The sequence below is a fragment of the Pagrus pagrus genome (assembly GCF_965226575.1).
Source record: "Pagrus pagrus genome assembly, chromosome: 1".
Lineage (NCBI taxonomy): Eukaryota > Metazoa > Chordata > Actinopteri > Spariformes > Sparidae > Pagrus > Pagrus pagrus.
Window position 1 is genome coordinate 22,559,454 of NC_140185.1, and position 23,902 is coordinate 22,583,355.

The 23,902-nt window shown below is 40.3% G+C and overlaps 1 protein-coding gene across 12 annotated transcripts; it reads right to left on the reverse strand.

The window, feature by feature from the left end:
• Positions 1 to 322: 322 nt before the first annotated feature.
• scube2 (signal peptide, CUB domain, EGF-like 2) lies at positions 323 to 22,204 on the reverse strand. Of its 12 annotated transcripts, none has more exons than XM_084356523.1 (23): positions 21,568 to 22,204; positions 20,670 to 20,789; positions 20,178 to 20,303; positions 19,635 to 19,769; positions 18,688 to 18,813; positions 18,444 to 18,560; positions 16,837 to 16,941; positions 15,724 to 15,840; positions 15,510 to 15,632; positions 14,826 to 14,942; positions 14,552 to 14,674; positions 14,138 to 14,254; positions 12,643 to 12,732; positions 12,394 to 12,516; positions 11,553 to 11,720; positions 11,061 to 11,267; positions 6,099 to 6,269; positions 4,240 to 4,407; positions 2,833 to 2,994; positions 2,539 to 2,736; positions 2,171 to 2,323; positions 1,965 to 2,044; positions 323 to 1,497 (listed from the first exon to the last, which is right to left on the reverse strand). In XM_084356523.1, the coding sequence occupies exons 1-23, from the start codon at positions 21,569 to 21,571 to the stop codon at positions 1,351 to 1,353; spliced, it is 2,997 nt and encodes a 998-aa protein (XP_084212649.1). In that variant the 5' UTR covers positions 21,572 to 22,204; the 3' UTR covers positions 323 to 1,350. The 12 variants fall into 12 exon arrangements, with proteins under 12 accessions (XP_084212649.1, XP_084212642.1, XP_084212648.1 ...); XM_084356516.1 differs by lacking the exon at positions 21,568 to 22,204 and adding an exon at positions 21,263 to 21,525 and having other exon boundaries at positions 11,061 to 11,264; positions 16,837 to 16,926; positions 20,670 to 20,786; XM_084356522.1 differs by lacking the exon at positions 21,568 to 22,204 and adding an exon at positions 21,263 to 21,525 and having other exon boundaries at positions 16,837 to 16,926; positions 20,670 to 20,786.
• Between the last annotated feature and the right edge of the window lie 1,698 nt (positions 22,205 to 23,902).

Below are 23,902 nucleotides of genomic sequence, written 5' to 3' on the forward strand. Positions count from 1 at the left end.
AAGAACAGGATACAGATAAGTAGAAAAAAACATACAAATAATAAATGAATCGAGTTAAGAATGTTACTCAAAGCCAGTGAACATGAATGAAATGTATGTTTTCTTAGAAATACTGTGGTTTGCTATTATTCCAGATCATATAAATTGGGAATCACACAAAAAGACTATCACACATATCCTAAAATGAGCAGCTCATATAATATTTAGGCATTTAGTTACAGGCAGACAGTCAGAAACCTAAGAGAGTAACAGTTAAAAAGTTGTTTTGTATCACAAAAAAGATAGAAAATATAATACTTGGAAAGGGAAAATAAACACAAACTAAGTTTCCTATCTTTATTTACAGCATATTAGATGTACAAAACCATAAAAATATACATACATGTGTCATCTAAGACAAGTGAATAGCTCAGTTCTATTTTACATGACTTTTCATTTATTTTCTGACCTCAGTCTCTTAAATCACATCACTTCCAATCCTCTAAGTGTGCTAAGTGTCTGCAGAGTGAACAGTTTTCTTTGGTTACACACTGTGTCGATTCATGCTGGTATCATTTTTTGCTGAAGTAACTTTTTTGGGAAATGAGAAGGTTTTTCAGAACAGTAGCACATGTTCACACATCAAATACATGATCGATCAGCTATCGCAGCAATGCTAGACTGTCAAAAACACACGTTGTTGCTACAATACTTTAGCATTTCACCTAAAACTTTTTACATCATATACAAAACATTCAGCAGAATAATTGCTCTTGTGGTGCCACTACTTTCTTAGTAGTGCTAATGTTTGAAAACATTTGTGCTATATTTGTTTCTGACATTTAGCAGTCACTCTGTCAATTAACCTCTACCTGTGAAAGTAGCCTATGTTAAAACTAGATACACGCTCTATATACAGTATCACTGACGTTCAGTATATATCTGTTTAGCTACCATATTTGATGCTATGAGCAAATGTCTCGATGTGGTATTTAGCAATATTCAAATACACAGACAGACTTGCACTTAGGATTTGAATACTAAGACTTTAAAAGAGGGTATAAAGTCATTACATGCTTCTGTTGCTAATTAAAACATGTTTCCAAATGTCCAAACAAAGTGAAGAGCTCCAGATCCCTGTCTGAGGATGCCTGTGAGGATCATCACCGATCTTTTTTCCATCTTAAAGCTCCAGTTAAAAGTCCACTTTCTCTTCAGGGTCAGTATTATCAGCTGTAGTCCTTTCTAGTATCGCTGCGTGTGAAAACAGAAAACTACAGAATAATCTAAAAGGGGTCAGTGGATAAAACAGACACTACAGCCAGTATCGAATGTAGGTTTTCATGAATTATCCGCAGTGACCGGACCATCCTAAGGGCGAAGGAATCTCAGGACTTTGGAGCGCAGGAAGCGGATGAAGGACTTGGGGAACATCTCTCTTGATTCTTGTGCTGTGTAATTGAAGAAGTTCTGCGGGTGAGCCAGCACATCGAACAATGCCTTCATGAGCTTCTTGTCCTGATGAGGAAACACATTGCATTAATGGAGAGGAAAGCATGAATATAATGATGGGAGCAGCCTGTATTTCCACAAGTTTCCAAAAGGGGGTGCTACATGCTAACTGGAGTTAAAAAGTGGAGGCTATACTGTAGTGCTGATCTGAATAATCAATGATGGGAACTATATAATTGTAATGTCAGTGGCTCAATTTAGTTCAGGGACCTTTCCTGCTTGACCCTCACCATCCCATCCAAAGGATATATTATAGTTTTTTGATTAATTCTTATAAAAAAGATTTGCAAGAAACATCTGGTGGGCCAAATCAAAACTCATGGCGGGTCAACTTAGGCCCCGCTTTGGGTGGCCCTGCTCTATTCAATAAGGATGGTGCAATACAGATAAAGTGCCAAGTCTATACATGAAACATTGTCATGCACAACAACATGAAGTGCTCTTTGTCATTTTTCTTTACCTACAGTACATACCTTGAGGATTTCCTGGTGATTCTCTGAAGCATATAATCTTCCATCTCTGACTATGTCTTCTATCAGTTCCTGGTAGTCCTCTGACATAAAAAAAAAAAAAAAGCCATAAACAGCTCGCTAATACAACAAATCAAATCAAATTAGCATAACGCACTGAGGCAGCAGCATCATAGTTACGGCACAAGACATAATAATGCTCCTCTTACCATCATACGTCACATATGGGACCTGGAAGCCTTTCCCACTGTTTCCCTCGTTGGACCTGAACTGTATCCAAAGCCTTTTGGAGCGGGAGGTGAAAGCGATGGGACGTTCGTACGTCTGACAAGTCTCGTAGGTCGTCACAGAATTGGAGAGAGCTGTGAAATGAGCATACAGGGCAGCATCTATGATCAGCTGTCAACATACATGCTCGTGGTCAGCTGTGATCCCAGTAAAGACAAGTGAGATAATGACACATCTTTACTCTTACCACTACTGCCTTAACAAAACATCCCACCCGAAAATAATGGCTAACCTCTCTGTGGTATAGTTTTTGCTTAAAAATACAAACACACCCACAGTTAACACTTACAGCTTTTTCTCATTACTAAGTAGTCTCCGCACTCGTCCTCAATCGGCAGAAAGATTTCTGGGACGACAATAAGGATCCTGCGTTTGGGTGGTGGGTTGATGATCCAGGTGCACTCCACATTGGCTGGGTAGTTCCCCGGGTAGTTGGGAGACTCAATATAACCAGTAAAATCTCCCAGTTCTCCTCCACACTGACGGTCTGTGAAGTGATGTGTCAAATATTTATTTTTTTGTTCTGGGTGCATCAAGGTGAATTACCGGGAACTGAATTTCTAAATTGGACAAACATACGTACTTTTGCATTGCATGATGTTAGTCGAGCCATCAAAGTCGGTGGTGGTGTTTCCAGGGCACGAGACGCAGTAGTTCTGCCCAATCTCTCCTTGATACATGGCCGTGGGACAGCGGATGCAGCGGTGTGTGCTGGTGTTGTAGTAATGTCCTGGAGAGCACTGGACTGCAGAAGCAAAGCAGAGCGAGAGAGGATTGCAAATTGATTTAATGCTCCCAATATTCACTGCAGGTCTGAATGTATGCAACTCTGATAATGGTGTGTTAAATAATTTTAATTAAAAGCTTATTACTTTTTGTTTCCAACAAAATAGGAAACTGAGTAGAGAGCAGAGAATCAGTTCAAGGAGAACATGTCAGATCTAATTAAGTGATTTAGCTTTATGTCTGTGAATAAAAAAGGTTGCATGTAGATATTCAAGAGAGCCACCATCTATTAGCGTTGACTTTTCTTTTTCCGTTTTTGGCCCACCCATAGAAACTTTACAATGCTGTAAACTGTGGCTAAGGAGACTTTTCCCTCAGGAAAAGTCCGCAGAAATGCAGTCTTACAGAAAGTGGCCATAAAGAGCTCAAAACCTCTGCAAGAGAGTACTCATGCATTTTACAATTTGACAGTGGGACAGTCCTAAACCCTTGTGGACTAACCAAAGTCTGGTACTGTGGAGATTGGGATTGGGCCTTACTGTGCACTTATGTGTGGTCGAAATTATCAGAAAAACATTTTTCCGATTGGGAAATTCACGTTTCCTCTCATGTCGGAGTAACAACTCGGAAAGTCTGAGAAAATTTTTGGTACATGAGTTGCCGAGTTGACGTCATATGACACTGAAACATGGGGGACGAAAGTAAACATTGGGTTGATGGTAAGAAACTTTTACCAAAGTCATGTATTGTCATTGTATCATTTCCTTAGCTCTTCCTTGTCACTCAAATAGTGGAAACAGCTGTCAACTTCTCTCTGAGCAATAAAATGCAAAACAACTTATTTTCGGTGTCCATGTTGCTCCCATATTCCAACATGACGTACATGAATACACTGTAGTCGGAAAAACGACTTCCCAATGGGACCATCGGAGGAGCTGAATACAGCGTTAGAGTGAGGAAAGACTGAGCTCCTACATGTACAGGCGTTACAACAGCTGCAGAGGGCGGCAAACTTCCTGTTAACATCCAAAAGAGCGACATGGTCTCAGCAACCACATGATACTATCCTGATGTCAAGTGAAAAAACAAATCTTTAACCAAAACAGCCACAGATGTTTCACTTTCTCTCAGAAGTTTGACAGGTTTTCAGAAACTCTTCCAGTTCCAAAAAAAAAAAAAAAAGTCTAATCCCTCCATTCATGTTAAACATGAGAAACCAAACTGAACTAAACTGGAGTTATTGGGAGTTTTTTCACGTTCACACCTTTGGTCTCACACTCCTGGAAGGTAAGAGCACCACTGCGCTTGGTGACCAGGTTCCCTCCACAAGGGAAGCAGGAGGTGCGTCCCACTTCTGGCTGGTACATTCCCAGTGGACAGGGCAGGCAGGGGATGAAGCCGTCATGTGAGTACTGACCGGGGGAACACTGACCTGAAATCACACAAGCATTTGACCGAGTGTGAACAGCTGGAAACACAACAGTTTCCTGAATTTTCTCTCTCTTATAAAACTTTTCGAGGCACACCACCTGGATTTGTTTAATTTCAAGGTATTTTTTGTTATGTTCAATGTGACATGTAAGAGGGAATACTCTCCCCTTCTATGAAGATAAGAGCCTGTTACAAAGCTTAAGCAAATGTTGAAGAAATTACGCTATGTTTTATCTCACAGTGTAACTCTGAGGTGACTAATACAAACTGGTTGCAGTTGGAGTTTGCTGATAGCTCTTGTTGTTTAGTCTGACAGAGGAGATGGGATCTGGGATTCAGCCACTGAAGTGACTCCGATAACAGCACAGGAGGAGACAAAAACATGGTGGCTCCTTCAGCTTTTACTCGAGAGTTCACCTTTTGAATTCAAATACATCTTCAACATCTAAGCTCAGGGTTTTTTGACTTTACACAAAGCAGAACATCTGGAGGGGAGAGATCTTTATCAAGGCACCATCGCTTCCTGTGTGGCTCATATTCACAAAACTGTTATCTACATTTTGTGTCCTTCTGTACCTTCTGCGTTTTGTTTATTTGCTCTAGATTTGACTCTTTGGCTTATGCCTTTTCATTGTAAATACTGTTTTCTTAAAGGGCTGCACAATTGAAACTATTGTCATTACAGACAGGGTGAAAAAACAAAACAAATTTGAAGATTTATTTTTAAATCATCAAACAAAACCTTTCTATGCTTGTTAAAGGAAGAGTTAGACATTTTGGGAAATACACTAAGAGAGGATCGATGCCTCTCTCATGCTTTAATGGTAAATATGAAGCTACAGCTAGCAGCCGCCTAGCTTAGCTTAGCTTATCACAAAGACTGGAAACAGGAGAATCACATGGTCTAGTTCGTCCTTTAGTAACAAAATCCGGCTGACGGCACATTTAAAGATCCCTGATTAACAAATGTCTTTAATTGTTTCTTTATTTGATTTATATTAATATGATTATGGATATAACTGTTCACAGTCAGGTAGTGAAAAACTGTGCAGACCCTTGATGGCTAACAAAAGGGCCATCACAACTACTTACAGTGAAGGTAGGTGAACTGTGGAGGTCCCACATTTCAGGGGCCAGTGACCTTAAATAGCGTCTGTCTGTAAGTTATAGGAAGAGGACTGATTTCATAATATGGATTTAATTTACATCTGTAGCTTCATTCAAATTCAAGTAAGTTAAATTTCCAAGATTGACAGTTTATGGAGTGGGTTACATCAGCTGGTATTGTTTACACAGATCAGACCCGGCTCCATGATGAAGCGCCTGAGGGAGCTGTTAAAAATTGCAAGGGGGCAATTTATTTTTTTCAGAAAAGAAAAATTGATTAATTTAACCACGCAACAGCAAAAGAAAGGCTGAAAAACAACAACAACGTTTTCATCTGTCAACATCTTTGTGCCTCTGTATGTACTTAATTCTATGGAATGTCCTGTCTTGTATCCGGACCCTGAGTCTGTAATTAAGTTTGAATTAATGAATGCTTAAAAAAAACACTGTCTTTTGTTCTGTGTCCATCCTGGAAGAGGGATCCCTCCTCTGCTACTCTTACTGCAATTTCTTCCTTCCATAAAACCATTTGAGGCATATTTGTGATTTTGAGTTACAGAAACAAAACTGACCTGACTGTCTTACCTCCACATTCTGACATGTTTCGAGCTCCGACCACCTTGGAAACGTCCCTTCCTTCAGGTGCAGGACAGACCTCACAAGACGTCTGTCCCTCCTCATCCTGATACGTTCCAGCTGGACACAACACACACCGTCCCTGATCTGCATCGTAGTAAGACCCAACACTGCAACTCACTAAGAGACAGGTGGGGAATGACACACATTTAGAATCAAGGTTATTAAAGGGAAGACTCACAAATACATGCACTATACAAAGAGCAACATTTAACTTGGGTCTACAATGTTTTCTTGAAGTAGCTGCCAAAGGTGTTTTACTGCTGTGGTGAGTTTGAAAAGAATCATGTTCTGTAGATACTTAAACACATCTATTATTCTCACTGTGATCTGCAATCAAGTTGAAACAAATGTAATTATTCAAGTTGGTGAAATCAATCATTTCCCTCACTGGGAGACTGAAAACAAACAGCCAAGAGACCCAAAACAGTCTGATATGACTGAACGTGTAATTTACACCAATTTAGCAGACAGATCAGAGTCCGAGGTCGTCCGTCTACAAACACTAGGTGAGATAGACAATGTAAAACGCAGACATGAATCAACAAATATCACAGGATGCCCTGTGGCTACACATAATCAGACAGTCCTAACCACACTGTAGATTTACACCACAAATACAGCAGCTGCATGACAAAACCATTAAAGTAAAGACCCAGACTTCATCAGCTGCCTCTCAAGTTTAATCAAACACGACCGTGTATGTACTTGAAACGGATAAACACACTGAAGTGTATCCTTAACACATTAAAGGCAGGAGCCGGGCCGGAAAACAATTTATCAATGTGCTGACAGATTTGACTGAGCTTTACAGACATGCTAATGAACATTATAAGTATCGTTGACCTTGATGGAGTTAAACACTGTTCTACAAGCTGTACAGTCTGCTTAAGTATGTAACAGCACTGTTTAGAAGTAGAAGTGCATCCTCGAAATTCACCTCTATTTTATGATAAACAGAGTTGTAGATACTATTTTGGCTTTATTTGAGGCATCTTCTGAAAATGTATTACTTATAATAATTATATTATATTAATAATAATATATTAAGTTATCTATAAATACACATTTTTTGCAATGATCCCTCAAATGTGGTTATCAAACTCTAAAAACTCAAAAACAAAACTCAAAAACAAGATACAGTGACTGTTGTGTGCTTTGTGTGTTAAGTGAAGTTGCTTATTGGTATGAGCTTATATCTAAACTGAGAAAATATAAACCAGGCAGGATGGATCTACATACTGGCTTTAGGTAATGTACAGTAGAGCTGTTAAAACTAGAAACATGATGATAATCCTATGTTCATTTTCAACACAAAACTAGCTTTAAAGAGTCATAAAAGACATGGAGCTTATACCATTGTGTTTATTAGTAATGTCCATCAGTTTGTTTCTCATTTCATTGGTGTTTAATCTGATTCTTGTTGCTAAACAGTGTCAGACCTAATATTAAAATAAACAGTTTTGCTCATTATTCATGTTACATGTAGTCTTTGGCCATTTAAATCAAATAATGTCAGGAGGAGGGAAAGTAAACTTTTCACCTCAGCTAGCTCAGTGATAAAATGATGGTATGGATTAACATTTTAATAGCAAAACTATTGAATGCTACTTGTATCAATTTAAGAGTCATTTAGATAAAAAATCTGGAGTCCTGGTCAAGACAGGCAGCAGCACAATTACATGGTTGCAGACATAAAAGACACATAACAAATTGCTTTGACATAAACTATCAAAACATTCATTGACATCTACAGCCAGATGTCCTTTCTTCCAAGTCATTTAGAGTAACTTTAAATGCATCCAGTGAAAGCAGCTGCCTAAGATTCAAGCAAATTTGTAAAAGATTCCAACTTTAGGGACAGTTAGAGTCTACAAGTGGACAAGGCACACCATCCAACACGGGCCAATTTAGCTCTTATATTGGTGATTGCTAATTATTGCTAGGTTGATTGATTATTATTAGTTTTAATAATCATTTAATTTAGATTTATTTACACTATTCCACAAAGTCAGGAGAGTCATTTTTCGGCCGGCCGCCAAAGGGCTGCGTGACTCTTACACAGACATACAAAATAAAGGTCTGCATGAGTCAAGACACTCACACACATACAGTAAACTAATGCGTAGAGGCACATTTATGTGTAAAAAACATCCATCATGAAGTTGTTGAAATGCTTTCGCAAGCCAACCCTAATTCAGCCAAAATCATTGAGACAAAAGAGCACCGACCCTCTCCACATCTGACGCATTATAATTCACACAACACCACTGTGCACCAGGGAGGAACTTTTAACACCACCATAAGCGCCCTCTTTTAAAAGCAAACACAGAAGCAAATCAAAGAGACTATTTCCCTCTTATCTCACAAAAGTGCAAAGGCTTGATTAAAGGGGCCAACACGCCGCTTTGCTTTGGTTCCTCCCACTCAGAGTGATGCCTGTAATTAATTTGGGAATTACTGCGTCTGTCTAGAACTTGAAAACTGAAGCTGATCTTGCACAAGAATAAATCAATTAAATCCTAGGCCTTTAGCACAAAATGCTCCTCAGTCAGTCAGTTGTAGCCTTTAAGCCGCCTGTAAGCGGAGAAACCACTATCTCTAAAAGCCCAACACACAAAAGCTTTAACGTAGATCCATTATACGTGGCTCAGCAAATTGTTCGATTTTCCCCCTAAAGAAAGAAAATGTAATTCTCTCAAGAGCAGTTTATTTTTTGAAACCTATTGTTTATTCTGAAAGACCATGAGGAGCCATCATTGCATTGTCCTCTAACAGCTTTTATTTGACAGAGGGAAGCAGTGAGAGAGGAGAGAGAGTGAGAGTGAAAGACAGAAAAAACCTTGAAGCCTTTCAAATGCAAAGAACGCTTCTATAGAGTCCTCGAATTGATGGCCCCAAAGAGGTTTAAAAGACCTTTCACCTCTATTCAAGTCCCCAGTCTTTGCCTACTTGATGACATAGGAAAACACTACGGTATCACAGTGGTAAGGAGCTGAACCCAATAAAAGGGGTCAGGTTTCTGAATCCCCCCATTCTGCACGGCCCAATCGCTGCTCGCGCCCATCAAGCGGAGGCCCAAACAACTGATGCTAATTGATTCCCATGGTGTGGCTGAAGTCAATTCTCTTTAGCAGTTTAGTGGCTGGGGGTCATGCAAAGTGGCCCCAGTTGGGGGGCAGGGGGGACACAGCACTCAAACTGCCAGCTTGAATCAACAGCACTTCCTAAACATCTTCAATGTTAAAACAAACACGCAAACAACGGTGAAATAGACGTGGACACGCACCACTGACGGCATCGCTGGATCATTATGACTGTTGACGTTGTCGCGCTTGTTTTACTTTTTAGATAAATATGTATTCTGAAAAAATTGGACAGTGCAAATAAACATCCGAACGACAAAATATTTACATAATTAATAAACTAAATCATCCATACAATGCACTTAATCAAAAATGATGTCCTGGAACATAAACCGATGCAACAAATCACAACCAGAGGAGAAATGCTTTAAAGGATTCAGAGAGGTGAAAGCATATTTTCTCCAAATGCACAAGAGTCTGTGTTGTCATCCCTCCGAGGCAGTGAGAACAAGCCCCAAATGGGTTTTTTCAATGGAGTGGGCAAACTGAAAAGGACTAAACTGCACTCCGAGCTAAGCCAGAGCGGGAGTTGGGGGAGGAGGGGAAAAATATAGCTCCTTTAAAGAGCTGGAGGTTAAGAAGAATGCCTTTCAGCCCTCCGCCTCCCCTCCTCTCCTCTCCCAAATTACATGTCTACACCCCTGCCATGGCCAATAGACTGCTTAATGTTGACCTGAAAGTGTAGCGGGGGAGTTAAGGAATAAACACGCTTAAGACCTGTGTTACTGAAAGGTAGAAATAATGCCCAGGAGCATATTGGGTTTAAATCATGTCAGCACGGCTCAACAGCAGAAATGACTATGATGTTAATACAAATATGGTGTTACAAAGAGATATATGCCACATTATTTCAAGAAAATACAGGATAGCTGTAGTTTCGGTCTCTAGTTAAAGTGCAAACAACCTAAATCATCCCTATTCTTGAGTGGCTCCAAAGAGGGAAAACAGAAACTTTAAACACTCTGGAGGAGCTGTGTGAGGTTAACTAAATATCCGGGTCAAACATCTTCAACATCGCTGGTAAACCTGTGAATATACTGAACAAAAAGCGTAACATTCGAATAAATATTTAGACATCTCAACAGAAGACAGGCCCCTGTTTCCTCTCACTGATATTAAGACGGCGTGCAGCAGGCAGCAAACTTACTGTGAGGCCCGAAATTAGGGGCGCACGCTCCCAACAGCCAGAGAAAACACATGCCAGCCTCCAGCCCTCCAACACTGACAGTGTGCGGTCTTATTTAATGAACATTTTCTCCATCACAGGTTGTATATAAAACCCAACGGGGAGGCAAAAGCTACCAGGAGACCTGCCATGAGCCCTCATGTTACACTCTTATCCCGCGGAGATGCTGGAAGATCTCACAGCTTGGAGGGCCAACAACAGTCTCTCTGTTCTTCCATTCAGCTCGCTCTCCCCTCCAACTAGCTCATTACAGCATGTCTGCAAACCAAATATGGCACTCATCTGGCCAACACCTGCTCCAAATCCAATCATTAAACCAGCTTGTCTAAATATATCTCACTGGCATGGACCATTTCAATTGCTTAAAGACGTGACTATGAGTCTACTGTGTGTTTAAGGCCTAGTCAGAGCCACTGCTGCCTTGTGTTACGTTTAACAAAAGCAGTTGGGTCTGCGCTCGTGGGAGATGAAAACCATCAGTATTTCCAGTAAAGGAGACGCCTGGCTCGATGTGGCACCACCTGACATTTAAATTGGTTTCTGCGTTGCATAAAAATTAAACACAAAAACCAAACTCACCACATTTCCTGCCCATCAGCACCTGTCCTGCCACACAGTGTCCTGGAAGCTCTGCTGGCTGGCCCAGACTCTTGCCAAGCTCGTAGTCAGACCCGGCAAAGTGGAGGTGGAACTGTTCCCGGTTGATGGACTTCCTCAGGGTCCTGATGGTCTTCCTGAGCCTCTTCTCCGAACGTCGGCGCACGCAGTTCAGGTCACAGCTCTCTGCTGAGAGAGGCACTTGATACCACAACTGTTTCCACGGCAAAATGTCATCTCGCACGCCTATTGTAATTTCATGCTTGGATGCTCACATGCTTACCTAGACACCACTTCATTCAAGGAAAAAAAAAACAAAAACACCACAAGAGTCCCAGCCTAGAGCCAACCACCACGGCAAAGTCAAAACAGGAGATACTTTAATGTTTTGATGTACAGACATCAGTGAAAGAAAGATGGAGAGCAACAAGCAAAGGTCGCAGGCAGGCAGAGAGGGAGCGCAGAGAGACCAACCTGTTACCTCCTCTAGGTTCACATCCAGCTCAAACTCAGCTGTTATCGAGGAGCCGTCCTCCTCGCCGGCCTTCCTGCCGTGGCGGCTGCGTGTCCGCTGTCCGGACGAGGTGCAGCGCAGGCTCACGTAGCTGAACTGGACGTTTTCAGTGAAGAGGAACCTGCTATCTGTGGACATGGGAGACAACCACCCCCCCACAACACACATACAACACACACAATCGCACAACTGTTAAAGAAAATCAAACACGGGATCAAAAATATTTTAAAACACCCCTTAAACCAATGCAGCTAATTTGATCATTTCTTGTCATGTAGACTAGTATAAGCTTATAAACCTATACTAGTGATAAAAAGGATGTTATGTCCCACTGACAATTTCCTTTATTCGAAACAATTATGTGCCCTTTCAGTGACTGTGAGGGATGTTAAAGACCATGCCGAAACCCTCCGGAGAAGCAAAATAATCCTACAATCGGAACCCCGTTTGATTGATGGCTAAGTCAGACCCAACTGAAAGGCATGCTATGGCTAATTACATCCTCCCCTGTCACTGCCAGACAAAGTGCTACGCTGAGACGTTCAAGACACTCCAAACCACATCACTTTCCCCACAAATTTCTTTCACATTTGCCTTTGGTTTTTGGTTTACTTTGAAGCAGCCTTCAGGTCTGCTTTGTCTTCTAACGGTTGTGGCTTTAGATGCTGGCAGCTCTCTGTAAACCCAAAATGTTTTTTAACCAGCAACATGAAGGAGCTGTAATTTTAATCCTCATCTATCTGTAATCTAAGTCTTGTGTTTGGAGGCGGTGTTATGCCTGTTGTGTGGCAACCTCTGTACCTGAGTTTGCTGAGTTTAAGCTCTCCTTCAGTTTCTCCTGACTTCTCTTCAAGTTGCATTTTGCAGTGCCAGACTTAAACGTGGCTGTGGTCTTAATGCGTGGGACACTGGCCACTTCTGGACCTGCAGGACAGAAGAACAGAAAATTATCTACCTCTGAGAGTAAGAAAAGACTGAGTTGTTCCCGAGTTACTGTTTTGTGTGGCAGAGCGGAAAGATAGATGTAAATCTGTGATGTTTTGTACTTGCCTAAGCAATGCGAGCCGCTGCTGTTCTTTTGTGCGTCAGCCAGGCAGGGCAGAGGCATTCCACAGGTCACCGTGTAGGAATCCTCCGTCCCTGAAAACACACAAGAGGCCGTGACACACAGACCAGCACAGACAAAAGTTAGGGCCACAAAAGCCAAGTTAGTGAGAGCAAACAGGCAGCATGTAGGAACAAGAAGAGTCACCCTGCAGACTGTTGCTGACGGCTGTTCACACAACAAGTTGTAGAACAGCTTGACTTACTGACATATTGCTTTAGCCGTGTTGCATCAATGGACACCTGACCTGAACTGCAACAAGCTGTTTGGATCTTAACATAATGGTAAACTTGACTGAGGTGTGTCAAATCATGTCAACTGACTGCATCAAACATGTTGAAGAACTCACAGTTCTTATTATTCACTGTACAAATAGGAGCCTTATTGTTTGCTTTGCCTTGTCAGAGCTCTGTTGAAGTCCATTCACCCCTCACATTGATTAAAAGTAACATGCGAGCCAAAATTCAAGTATAAAATGGTTACTAGTGGTAAAGTCAACAGCTGACCGGATTAGTCAAGACTCTTTGCAGCCTTCCAGCAGCCACCTCCTCACTGAATTCCTGCTATTACTTTTTGTTAATGTTTTGGGTGCAATTCCATTTTGGTGTGATTTGAGTTTGAACAATTTTTGGGGCGCCTGACTCTCCTGTATTTATGTTGTTTTTCCTACCGTATTCTAGCAGTCAGCATCCACTGCCACACAGCCTCTGAATGAGTTTGGACTGTTCAAAGTCCAAATTTAACATTGGCTTTGCCTGATAATGGACAAATTTTCCATTGAAACAGGTGTCATCCTTTATTTCATTTACTGACCATGGAGATTTGTCCGAAAAAGTTAAGAGAGTAAACAGAAAAATTATTAACAGATGTTTTGCGGAGGTGTGATTAAGAACTTTGAACAGCTGGAAGGCTTTCAAACTACAGAGGCCACAAATATTAGCCATCGAGGGCCAAATGGTTGCGCAGTTAAGGTTCATCTAAATCTAGATTTGGACATTTCTCTGGACTATTTATATGCAGAATCTGTGATAAAACTGCATGAGTAAAACTGACTTAGAGCTCTGACTGAGCAATGCGAACTAAGTAATGCTTTTATTCGTTTGATGAATAATAAGAACAGGAAAATATGCAGGAGCGACAGAACTGACAATGATGTTATGCAAGAACTAGGTTATTTACTTAAAGTGTGCAGGTCAGCTTTGTTTCATGAGAGGAAAACAAACAAAAGCACAAATATAAAAAAGAAGATGAAGCTTCATATGAAGAGATTTTACAATACAGCACAGGTGTTAATGAAGTGTGTGCAAACCTTGAACACTCAACATGAGATTAAGGTAAACAAAACCAAAATCCTCTGCCTTATTTTGTTATTATTTCATCATATCAGGTAATTATGGCAGATAAATCATGCTATATAGACATCTGGCTCAACCAACTCACCACTGCTGATATGAACTTGGGACTGGCACGTCAGGAAGCAGCGGTCCCCACCCTCCTGCTTACTACAGTTCAGGGTAGGTTTAGAGGGGGGGTTTGCAGCTGGCAAACCCTCAGCCTCTAGATAGAAACAGCAACAAAACTCCAAGGTAAAATAAAGAACAACTTTTGTTTGTAACAAGGAGCAAGAGTCACGTGGGGGAGACATAAAACATCCTAAAAAAGCATTGTTGCATTTTGGATGTTTTACACAAGCACAAGAAAACCAGGTGACAGAGAATAAAAGAGAAAAAAGAGAACAGAATTCAAAGTATCTCCTGTTTTTGTCCCCAAAATTTTAGTCCTAAATGTGGGATGTCACACAATTTCCAAGGACAGTAGCACTCAACAGATGAGCCATATGTGGCATTGCCTTACCAATGCAGTCCTTTTTGTTCCAGTGAAGTTTATAGCCTGGATGGCAAAAGCACTCAAATCCACCCATGGCGTTCTCACAACCATGCTCACAACCGCCATTGTTCACACTGCATTCATTTATATCTGAGATGAAAAGGGAAAAACATTATTATAAATACAGGGCCCATTTTTTCCACCGCATCAGTGAGCAAGTTCTGACCGTTGTATGCTTTTCGGCTAACACTGCTCTAAATTGAGCACCTTGTGTAGCTCCCTCCACCTGATGTAGACTCACCTCCGCAGTGGGCCAGTCCATACATGGTGTAGCCTTTGTTGCACAGACACTGAAAACCACCAGGGGAGTTCACACATGTGTGATCACATGTCCGCTCAAAAAAACACTCATCTATATCTGTAATCAGAATCAGGTGGATGACATAATAGCAGGGCAGTCAGTTGCAATCTCATTTGGGAGGGATTTCCCACCCACAGACACATTTGATCCTGAATTTTCCAACTCTGTGAAATGACGTGTGCAGTGTGCTTCATCAGGTTAAATAGTGTTGGCTTTTGGGAATAAAAACAGGTGCAGCGTTTCATTGAGACGCTTTAAATTTAACCATATTTGCATCGTGACAGTGTGCTTAAAACCATAGACTGTGATCCAAAGGTTAACAAAAGTGTAGGCCTATTACCAAAAACAAATACACAAGGAAAAAAGTGACATCTTTTAACACACAATGTATAACTGAAAAACAGCTCAATCCCAGACAGACGGTAAAGTAATTAATGTTTTCTGATCAGTTAAGTATGAAGTACCAGACTTTTCCATCTGCAACTTCAATCATGCAACTTCATGGTCACAAGTTGATAGCTTCTTTGTACAGGATGTACAAAGAAGCTATCAACGTCACAAATGTCTGCTAGTGTTGTGTTGACTGTGCAGCGTTTGAATGAACAATCCAAGATCCGTTCCTACCTTGACAAGAACGTTCATCTGTCAGCAGCTTGAAGCCTTTTCTGCAGTTACACTCAAAGCTGCCGATGGTGTTCCTGCAGAAGTGCTCACAACCGCCGTTGTGATGCTCACACTCGTCGATATCTGTGGAAACAGGCGAGATCACAACTCTTTAATACTGAGATAAATCAGAGTTTCAATGAGGAGACTTTTTTTTGTGGACAGGCAGTCTGACCTTTGCATGTTTTTCCATCCGGCTGCAGCGTGAAGCCAATAGGGCAGCTGCAGCGCACACCTGTGGATGTGTCCTTACAGGTGCAGTCGCACCCCCCATTGTTCACCGCACAGGTTTCTGAAATTACACAATGTCAATGTATGTGAATGGCCTTCCTCTTTGTGAAAAATGCTGTTATTCCTCAATGTGAGATATTTTGTGAACACTGTGCTCTCAAAACACCTGGACTAAAGAGATAACAAGATATTACAAATGTACCGTTTCTTTAATAGAATTTGAATTGTTGTCCAAACTGTTTTCAACACTTCAGGCCCAAAAAATATAGAAAACATAAACACAGATAAATAAAGCTCTAATGCAGACTTATTCAACAGGCCACCCGTGGGCTTTGATCATTTTGTTAGTAGGCAAATTGTCCCATTTATTAGTTATGTCTGTGGCTGAGCACACAAATACTCTTATCTCATTAAACAGTTTCAACCCAGGCTGTTTAAGCAGAGGGAATTTACAAGAATCAAATTGATAACAAAGGTGCTTGTTTTTTTCCTGCCCTTTTGTATATTTAATGTTTCTTTTTCAATTGTAAGACTGATACAATAGACTAAGCCTAATCCTAAGCAAAGTGGTGAAAAAAGATCTTCTTCTTTTTCTAAAAAAGTAGCTGAGTAGGCCGGCTCTAATGCATAGTTTTTATTGTGTACAGTTGAATGTTTGGATGTAGAGTACACCCCTACATAGGTTAGGTACATCTAGACAAGACTTGTACTTGGTAAAGTGCCAAAGATATAATGTTTTACATGTATCGAGTGACCCAAAATCACACAACTGATAAATACTAGCTATACAAGAAAAGATTCCCACCCTGTCCTCCCCAAATGGAAGGAAAATGTGAAATGTACCACACTGTCACAAATGCATATTTTTCATGGGGGAAACCGGGGGCGAGACAGCGAGCGCCTGGTCATTTCACAGTTTGCTCAAAAGTCCGAGGAATGCATCGGTTTACTAGACATTAGTTCTCTCCCCCTGAGCGGTTCCTGGCAGCTCAACACACTGTCAGCTAAAAGACAAACTCTAGCTGTCAGCCTGTGAATGTAGAAGTGTGATTATTACCCATTAACAGTCTTCGTTTCACTCGTTTGTCCACCTCCGTGAAGGATGTGGCGTTGTGGTCTGACGACTCGGTGGTGGCTTCATCTCGTTCTGTGACACACAAAACTAATCATCAATAGAGTAAGAACTGACACACACAGTCACTACATTTACAAGCACTGTGACTACAGCTCTGGGTGTTTGCGTTGGTCCCCTTTCAGTAAGCAGATGCATGTTTACACTTGAGATATTCAGCTTGTAGTGGCTTGGTGTGAGTCAGATAACACACCAGATCAGCAAAGTGAATCTGTAGACAACATCGCAGTGATACGCCTGGACCTCACACACACTGCTGCTGGAGGGAGAGATACTACCCAATATCTGATCCTTATCCTTCATAACCATTGTGTGGAAAAATGCACACAGCCCAACAGGATAACTGACACCGAGATGTTTCCAGTTACTCTGTTTTTATTCGTTTCGTCAAGATAGCCTATGTAACAGTAAAGAAACAAAGTCCAAGCTGCTCCTGGAATGTGCACTCCTTGAGCTGATATGTATTTTTGTTATTTTCTGAACAAGAACAACAACAACAAGAACCCAAAACATAAATCATACCTGTGTCAGCCTCATCCTGTTTATACATTCTGTATGTAAAAACAACCAGCCAACACTGACGGACGCTTGTGATTTATGTGGCAGGAAGAAGCACTTTAATAATCAGTTTTAACATCCAGTTTTTCCATGTTGTCTTCCCTTTAGTATCGTTAAGGTTGTTCATCTTTCAGATGAGCATCTTTCAGAGCATAATGTACATTATCAGCTTGTTTCAGCACTTTGTTTAAGCTACATGATGTCGTAAACACCTGGCTTCAAATCCAGGACACCATTTGACAAAACAATCTTAAATTTTAAAGGTCTTCCAACCAACTCTCTCCACAGCTTTCAACCACAACTCAGAAGTCCTTTCCCTAAGGAAGTGAAATTCTAAATAAGTAAAATAAATAAACAACTTGCTCGTCTAAGACTTGTTGTTTTTTATGACTGCATCATTACAGCCAATTAAAATGTTATAGACCTCTTGTGCATCATTTTATTAAGATTTCTCCAAAATTCAGTGTGATGTATTTGGTATCTTTGGAATTATTTGGATTTCTAGAACAGAGCAACCCAAAGTTGGCACCACGTAAGGTTTGATTTGGTCTGCCAGATGTTTTCAGCAAAAAAAAAGGTAACAAATCATTAAAGAATATATAATATAATTGGTTGTTTATGCTGTTTTTTGTGAGGTAAAATGCTCAAGGATCCCAAAGCATTTATGATTTTCCTTAATCTGACCATTACGTTTCAGTTTTGAAAAAAGTTTGGGCACCCCTGCTTTAGAAGGAACAATACTGTTGTGAACAATGATTGTTTGAACAATGTTTAGCTGCACAAAATGAGTTTCAAGTAAGGATAAGATATGGTTTTACCCTCAGAGAGGATTACAATTTTTTTTGTCAATGGGAAGTTTATGTTAAAAAAACAATAGAAATGTACAGAGTATTAGTGCACAACATACAAACGTTTGGTGCATCATCATGTCTCACATGTCAAGCAACAATTCAGTCTACAAACAGTGTGCTTACCTACACACGACCTCTTGTCAGGTTGCAGCGTGTACCTGACGTGACACCTGCATATGGGGCCGTTCTCTGTGTCCTCACAGGTGTGCTGGCAGCCTCCGTTGCCGTGGTTACAAGTTACTACAGAGTCAACAACATGCAACCATAAGACATTAAATCAGTGCAATATTTAAAGCCAGCTGTGTTTGTGTGTGACTCTTAGGTAGGCGTGTAGTGTGAAGTCAGCTTCATGCTGTTGAGCACGTACAGATGCAGCCTCTCTGGTTCCTGGCCAGCTCGAACCCTGGACGACACTCACAGGCCACACCCCCTTTGGGTGTCTCTTTGCAGATGTGGGCGCAGCCGTGCTCCTTATTCATACAGTTGAGGCCCTCTGGGATAGAAAGAGGGCGAGAGGTACACAATGAAACTCTCCTACAGTGACTGACCGGCTACACACAAAGGCACACATACTAAGAGATTAGTCTGGCATCCTCAAAGACACTGATTGTTCTCACGCCTTACACAATCCAAAAACATCGGCCGCTATTTTCTCTTTAGCACTTCCAGAGAGGAATAGAAAGTTGATTAAAAGTTCATTTCCTGAAAACAAACTCTGTTAGTATCTACAACATACTCAATAATGCTCTCTAGCTGAAAAATTAGATGAGCTGAAGCACCACTTATATAGATGGGTCACAGCTGAGTAGACAGGTCCACAGGATTTAAAAGGGTTGTCAAGACCCGATGGAGTGGAAAGTACTTGCATTTAAGTTGACTTCAGTCAAGAAGACAAAACAAAGGCCCTTCAGACTAATCTGTGACATAGACCACATAGACCCAAGTGTTGCAGTTATTAACTCATTTTGTTCTCAGGGACACAGAGATCCTTTTCCCACAGCATGTTGCTGCTGCAGATAAAAGCTCAGTGACGGGAGCCAGCTTGAACCTGTCATCCCTCATTCTGCCGTCAATCGTAGATTTGTATGTGAATATTGGAGCATTTTCTACATAATTATCTGTCTTTTTACACAGCATAATGCAATTAGCAGATACAAGCACTCGCAAACACAAACACATGAGACAAACAAACAAACTGTTAAAATAAAATTTCCCTTCCTCCAGACATTTTAAACAACATTTATATTTGAATATCAGGTGCAGACACAGGCATGGCTGCTGTTTACAGACCAAGTGTGCATGTTGTACACTCACCCACAGAGCGGTGGATGCATGTGTGCTGGTTGTCGCTGAGGAAGAAGCCCTCTTTGCAACGGCACTCGTAGCTGCCCATGGTATTGACACAAGTGTGTTGGCACCCACCATTGTTGAACATGCATTCATCCACATCTACAGGACAGTGGATTAATTGAATTGATTAACAGTGTTTACTGAACTCTGGAAAAACTATGTTTTATATATACACAAATTAGCTTTTAACTTATGTAAATCAAATAAGGATGTTTTCTGCAGTGTTTATAAACACTGTAAATAAAAATAAAGCCTTTTTCAAATCAAGTTTCAGACATAAATATTTGTAAATTGTTCAAATACTGCATGATCAAAACCAAAACTGTTTGTATGAGGCTTCATTTGAAAAGTTTACCGAAGAGGGCCCAAGAAAAGACATCCGAGTGAGTGTGAGACACTTCACATGCAACCCACACAAACATGAAATCTTCACCATCAGAGCCGATGATTCAAGCTCTCCGTCTATCATAAAAGCTTATTTACTGAGTGGTTTAAAGCTGAGCTTACCTAGACAGTTGTGTCCATCATGTGCCAAATTGAATCCGTCATAGCAAGTGCAGCGGTAGTTGCCTGGTATATTGTTGCACTCATGTACACAGCCACCATTATACTCCAAGTCGCATTCATCAATGTCTGTGAAGTAACACCACATATATGAAAGTTCAGCTGCTCATCAGAAAGTTAGAATGCAACATGTTATTCTTTAGCAGTAAGAAAAAGAACTGGGGTGCATTAGGAGGATGTGTAGTTTATATATTAAATAAATATAGGAAGAATAAGATTTAAAGAACATTTTATTTTAATTAAGAAAAGATGCCACAATTGATAAAATAATGTTATTATATGGTAATTACAAACTGTTATTCAGTTTTACAGACAACCTTTTCAAAATATGAGCCTAAACATCCAAACGCTGTGATCATACTTTGACATTGTGGTGGTTTTGGTAAGCATTTATGAATGTGAAACAAACAGCTCAACAAAAAGGAGACACATTACCTTCGCAGTGTTTTCCATCTCCTTTAAAGCCTGCTTTACACGTGCACTTGTATGAGCCTTGGGTAGTCTGACAAATAGCATCAATGTGACAGCCATCACTTCCTTCTGCACATGGATCTGCTGAAATCCATATGGGTCTTATAGGTCATGATTACCAAAACACATTCACATAGTCTAATGAGTCAAATAGTATGACATTTACCATATATGCACTTTTAAGTGTCATGTTTTGTTAGAATGTACTACAGAAGGCGAGCAAGAAAACTCTGATTTAACTCACAAACACTAAAAAATAAACCTTCCATAATACTAATTGTAGCCTACAGCAGGTCATTTTAAAGATCCAGTGAAAACCAACCTGAAAGTTTATAAGTTACAAAATAAAATGTATTATAAAAACTAGGGAGCACATAATTTCCTCACAACAACAGTTACTTGTATAAAGCTACACATATACAATCTAAGAGAAAGAGTTAAAATCACCACTTGGGAAACAAGAGCGCACTCCTGAAAGCGTGCGTAAAAGTAGCACTCTCCACGACTGGAAAACACAACACAACACACACATGCACACACACTCAGTACAGTCCCACCTCGAATCTCTGGAAGCGCTGTGCTTTGGCGACTATTTAACAAGAGCAAAAACAAACAAAAGTCCCTTGCAGCCCAAATAGCTCCCATGGTGATATGATCCAAGTTTAGAGGTCTTCTCAAAAGGACGCGTACGCACTGAAGTCGTGACCGAGCGTCCGCCTCATTTTCATTCTAGCCTGTCAATCTGCTTCACAAGGGGCTTTTGAAAAGAGAAAGGAGTGAGTAAGTGAGTGAGTGAGTGAGTGTGTGTGTGTGTGTGTGTGTGTGTTTCGGCGAGCGAGAATGAGAGCGTGCGTGCGCGTACACATTAGAGTGGAAAAAAGGGCTTTTGAAGCGGGGCGTCAAGTCGGTCAGATAGCCAGTGCAAAACCGGAAGTAGTGGGACTTTGCGTAAAATGTTCCAACTTCATCGCACTGAAGAGGCTTTTATTTTGAAAGCTTTGGTCGGATTTCCTTTTGTGAACCTGACATGATTGAGTTCTTTTAAAGTCTCAACTCTGTAAACATGGCCTTTGGTGTCTGTGTTAAAGTCAACCATGGCAAACCTCTGTGATAAAAGAGACCAAACACACATAACACAACCGCATATCATGCCGTTAATGGCGTCTGGTTAGCTCATAGCTAACTTCTATCTAACTAGCTAGTCCGGGGAGCGTAATTACCGTTAGCCAAACAACATGGTTGCTAGGCAACACACGTTTATCGGTTCTATAACGACTCCGAAAGCGACTCAGCCACAGAAAACTGATGGACCTTTGTTTTTGTTTTTTTGTTTGTTTATTTTGTCAGTCATATAACATGACACTGTGGAGGAAGATGAGGAATTTAGCAGTGAACACAAATAAAACGAAGAAAAAAAAAACATTACACGATGAAGAACGCCGTCTTTCCCTCCTAAAAAGTTAGGTTTTGTTTGCCTTTCAGAATCTCCTTAATAGAAGCGGTGATAGATTACTTAGCCTTACCAAGCTACTTCCAAAGCAGTCAAAGGTCTTCAACGTGACTAATTTCTGTCCTAATTTAGGTAACAGGTTTCATATCTAACTAGCTAACACACATTACATTGTGTGGCGTATCAAATTATGGGTCGTTCTTATCCGTCTCTATTTAAATAGCTGTTACCAAAATGGCGCCTCCAATTCTTTTTCTATCGGGTCGCATTTTTTTTTTAACCGTACCGAAAAACTGTTTTGACTCACACATTTTTTTGTTTTAAATTATGTAACTTCTACTAATTAATGTGGAGATTTAAGGAGGGACATGTATGGTAACAACTCAATACAGTACGTACAAAAAGTATGATAAAAACCTGCGCAGTAGCAACACATTAGGGTTCCTAATTGGGTCGCAGAATTTAGTGTAACACCCATAAATCAATTCAATGATATAACAGGAAATAAAAGACTCAAGTAACCTCATCCACACCAGTGTCTTCAAAGTTCATTACATCCTTGTATGTAGCTCTTGTACACCACCTACAGGCTCCAATAAATATCACCAGCACACTTTTCTTTCAATTCTTTTATTACAATACAGATCTACTTTGTGGTACAGTATACAAAAAGCATTAAAAACATCTACATTGCATGTTCAAAGGAAGTGCACAAATTAATTAATAACAGACTTTCTGAAAGGCTCTACACCAGTTATCAAAACTTCAGTAAAATAAGAAAAAAAAAATAAAGAAAAAAGTTTTGCAATAAATAAATATAAATTACGTGATAATCATAAAGAAAAGGTCAGGTAATTCATTAAGGCACATCTCACATCCCAAAATGTACCTCGCAAAACAAAAAAAACAAAAATATATGGCAACTCCCTAAGGACAAAAACAAGCTTATTTTCCCAGCTGAAAAAGGGAGCAGCATTTCTCCTTTTAGTAAGAATCATAAAACATGTTCAGCATTTAACTACCCTGCCGCAGAAATGTTTATATATTAAGCAACTTTATAGAGCATTGCCTGTCAATTCATGAAGTCTGAGATTGGTTACAGAAATGCAACAAAAAGAAAAACAACCGTTGTCACTGCAGTAATAATTTGAGACAGTATGCACCGTGGCTAAAACTGTGCAAACTGAGCATTATTTTAACATGACACACATAATATCTTGAGACAATTGTGAATTGTGAGTAGGAAAGTGTAAAATTATTGCTGAAATATCAGATGCTTTTTACAAGCCAATTTGGTTGAATAAGGAATCACTTTGCACTATATTAATGAAAGTGACAGAAAGCCCCCAGAGCACTTCTCACATTCAAAACGTCTGCATAGTTTGAACTTTGACAATTGCTTCTGAAGATAAATCACAACAATCACAAACACATTTTCTCTAACAGCACTTCTTTGCCAAAAATGTAGCATAACCATTAAAAATATGTCACATGATTCCTGTGTGTTCAGCTATTGACCATTGCAAGCCATTAGCAATAAAACATAGGGAATATTGCAGCAATTAAGCATATAGCTTTCCCTGCAGTTTACACGTATTTCAGAACATAGCATAGGCTACAGCTTTGCATGCCTGTAGAGAAATGCCTTGGAGAAAATTAGATGTCACAGTGTGCTAAAACTTAACTGGCTTAGCATAAAAGTACAAATTTCAACACCGTTCAGACACTCAAATTTCTCATTTTTACA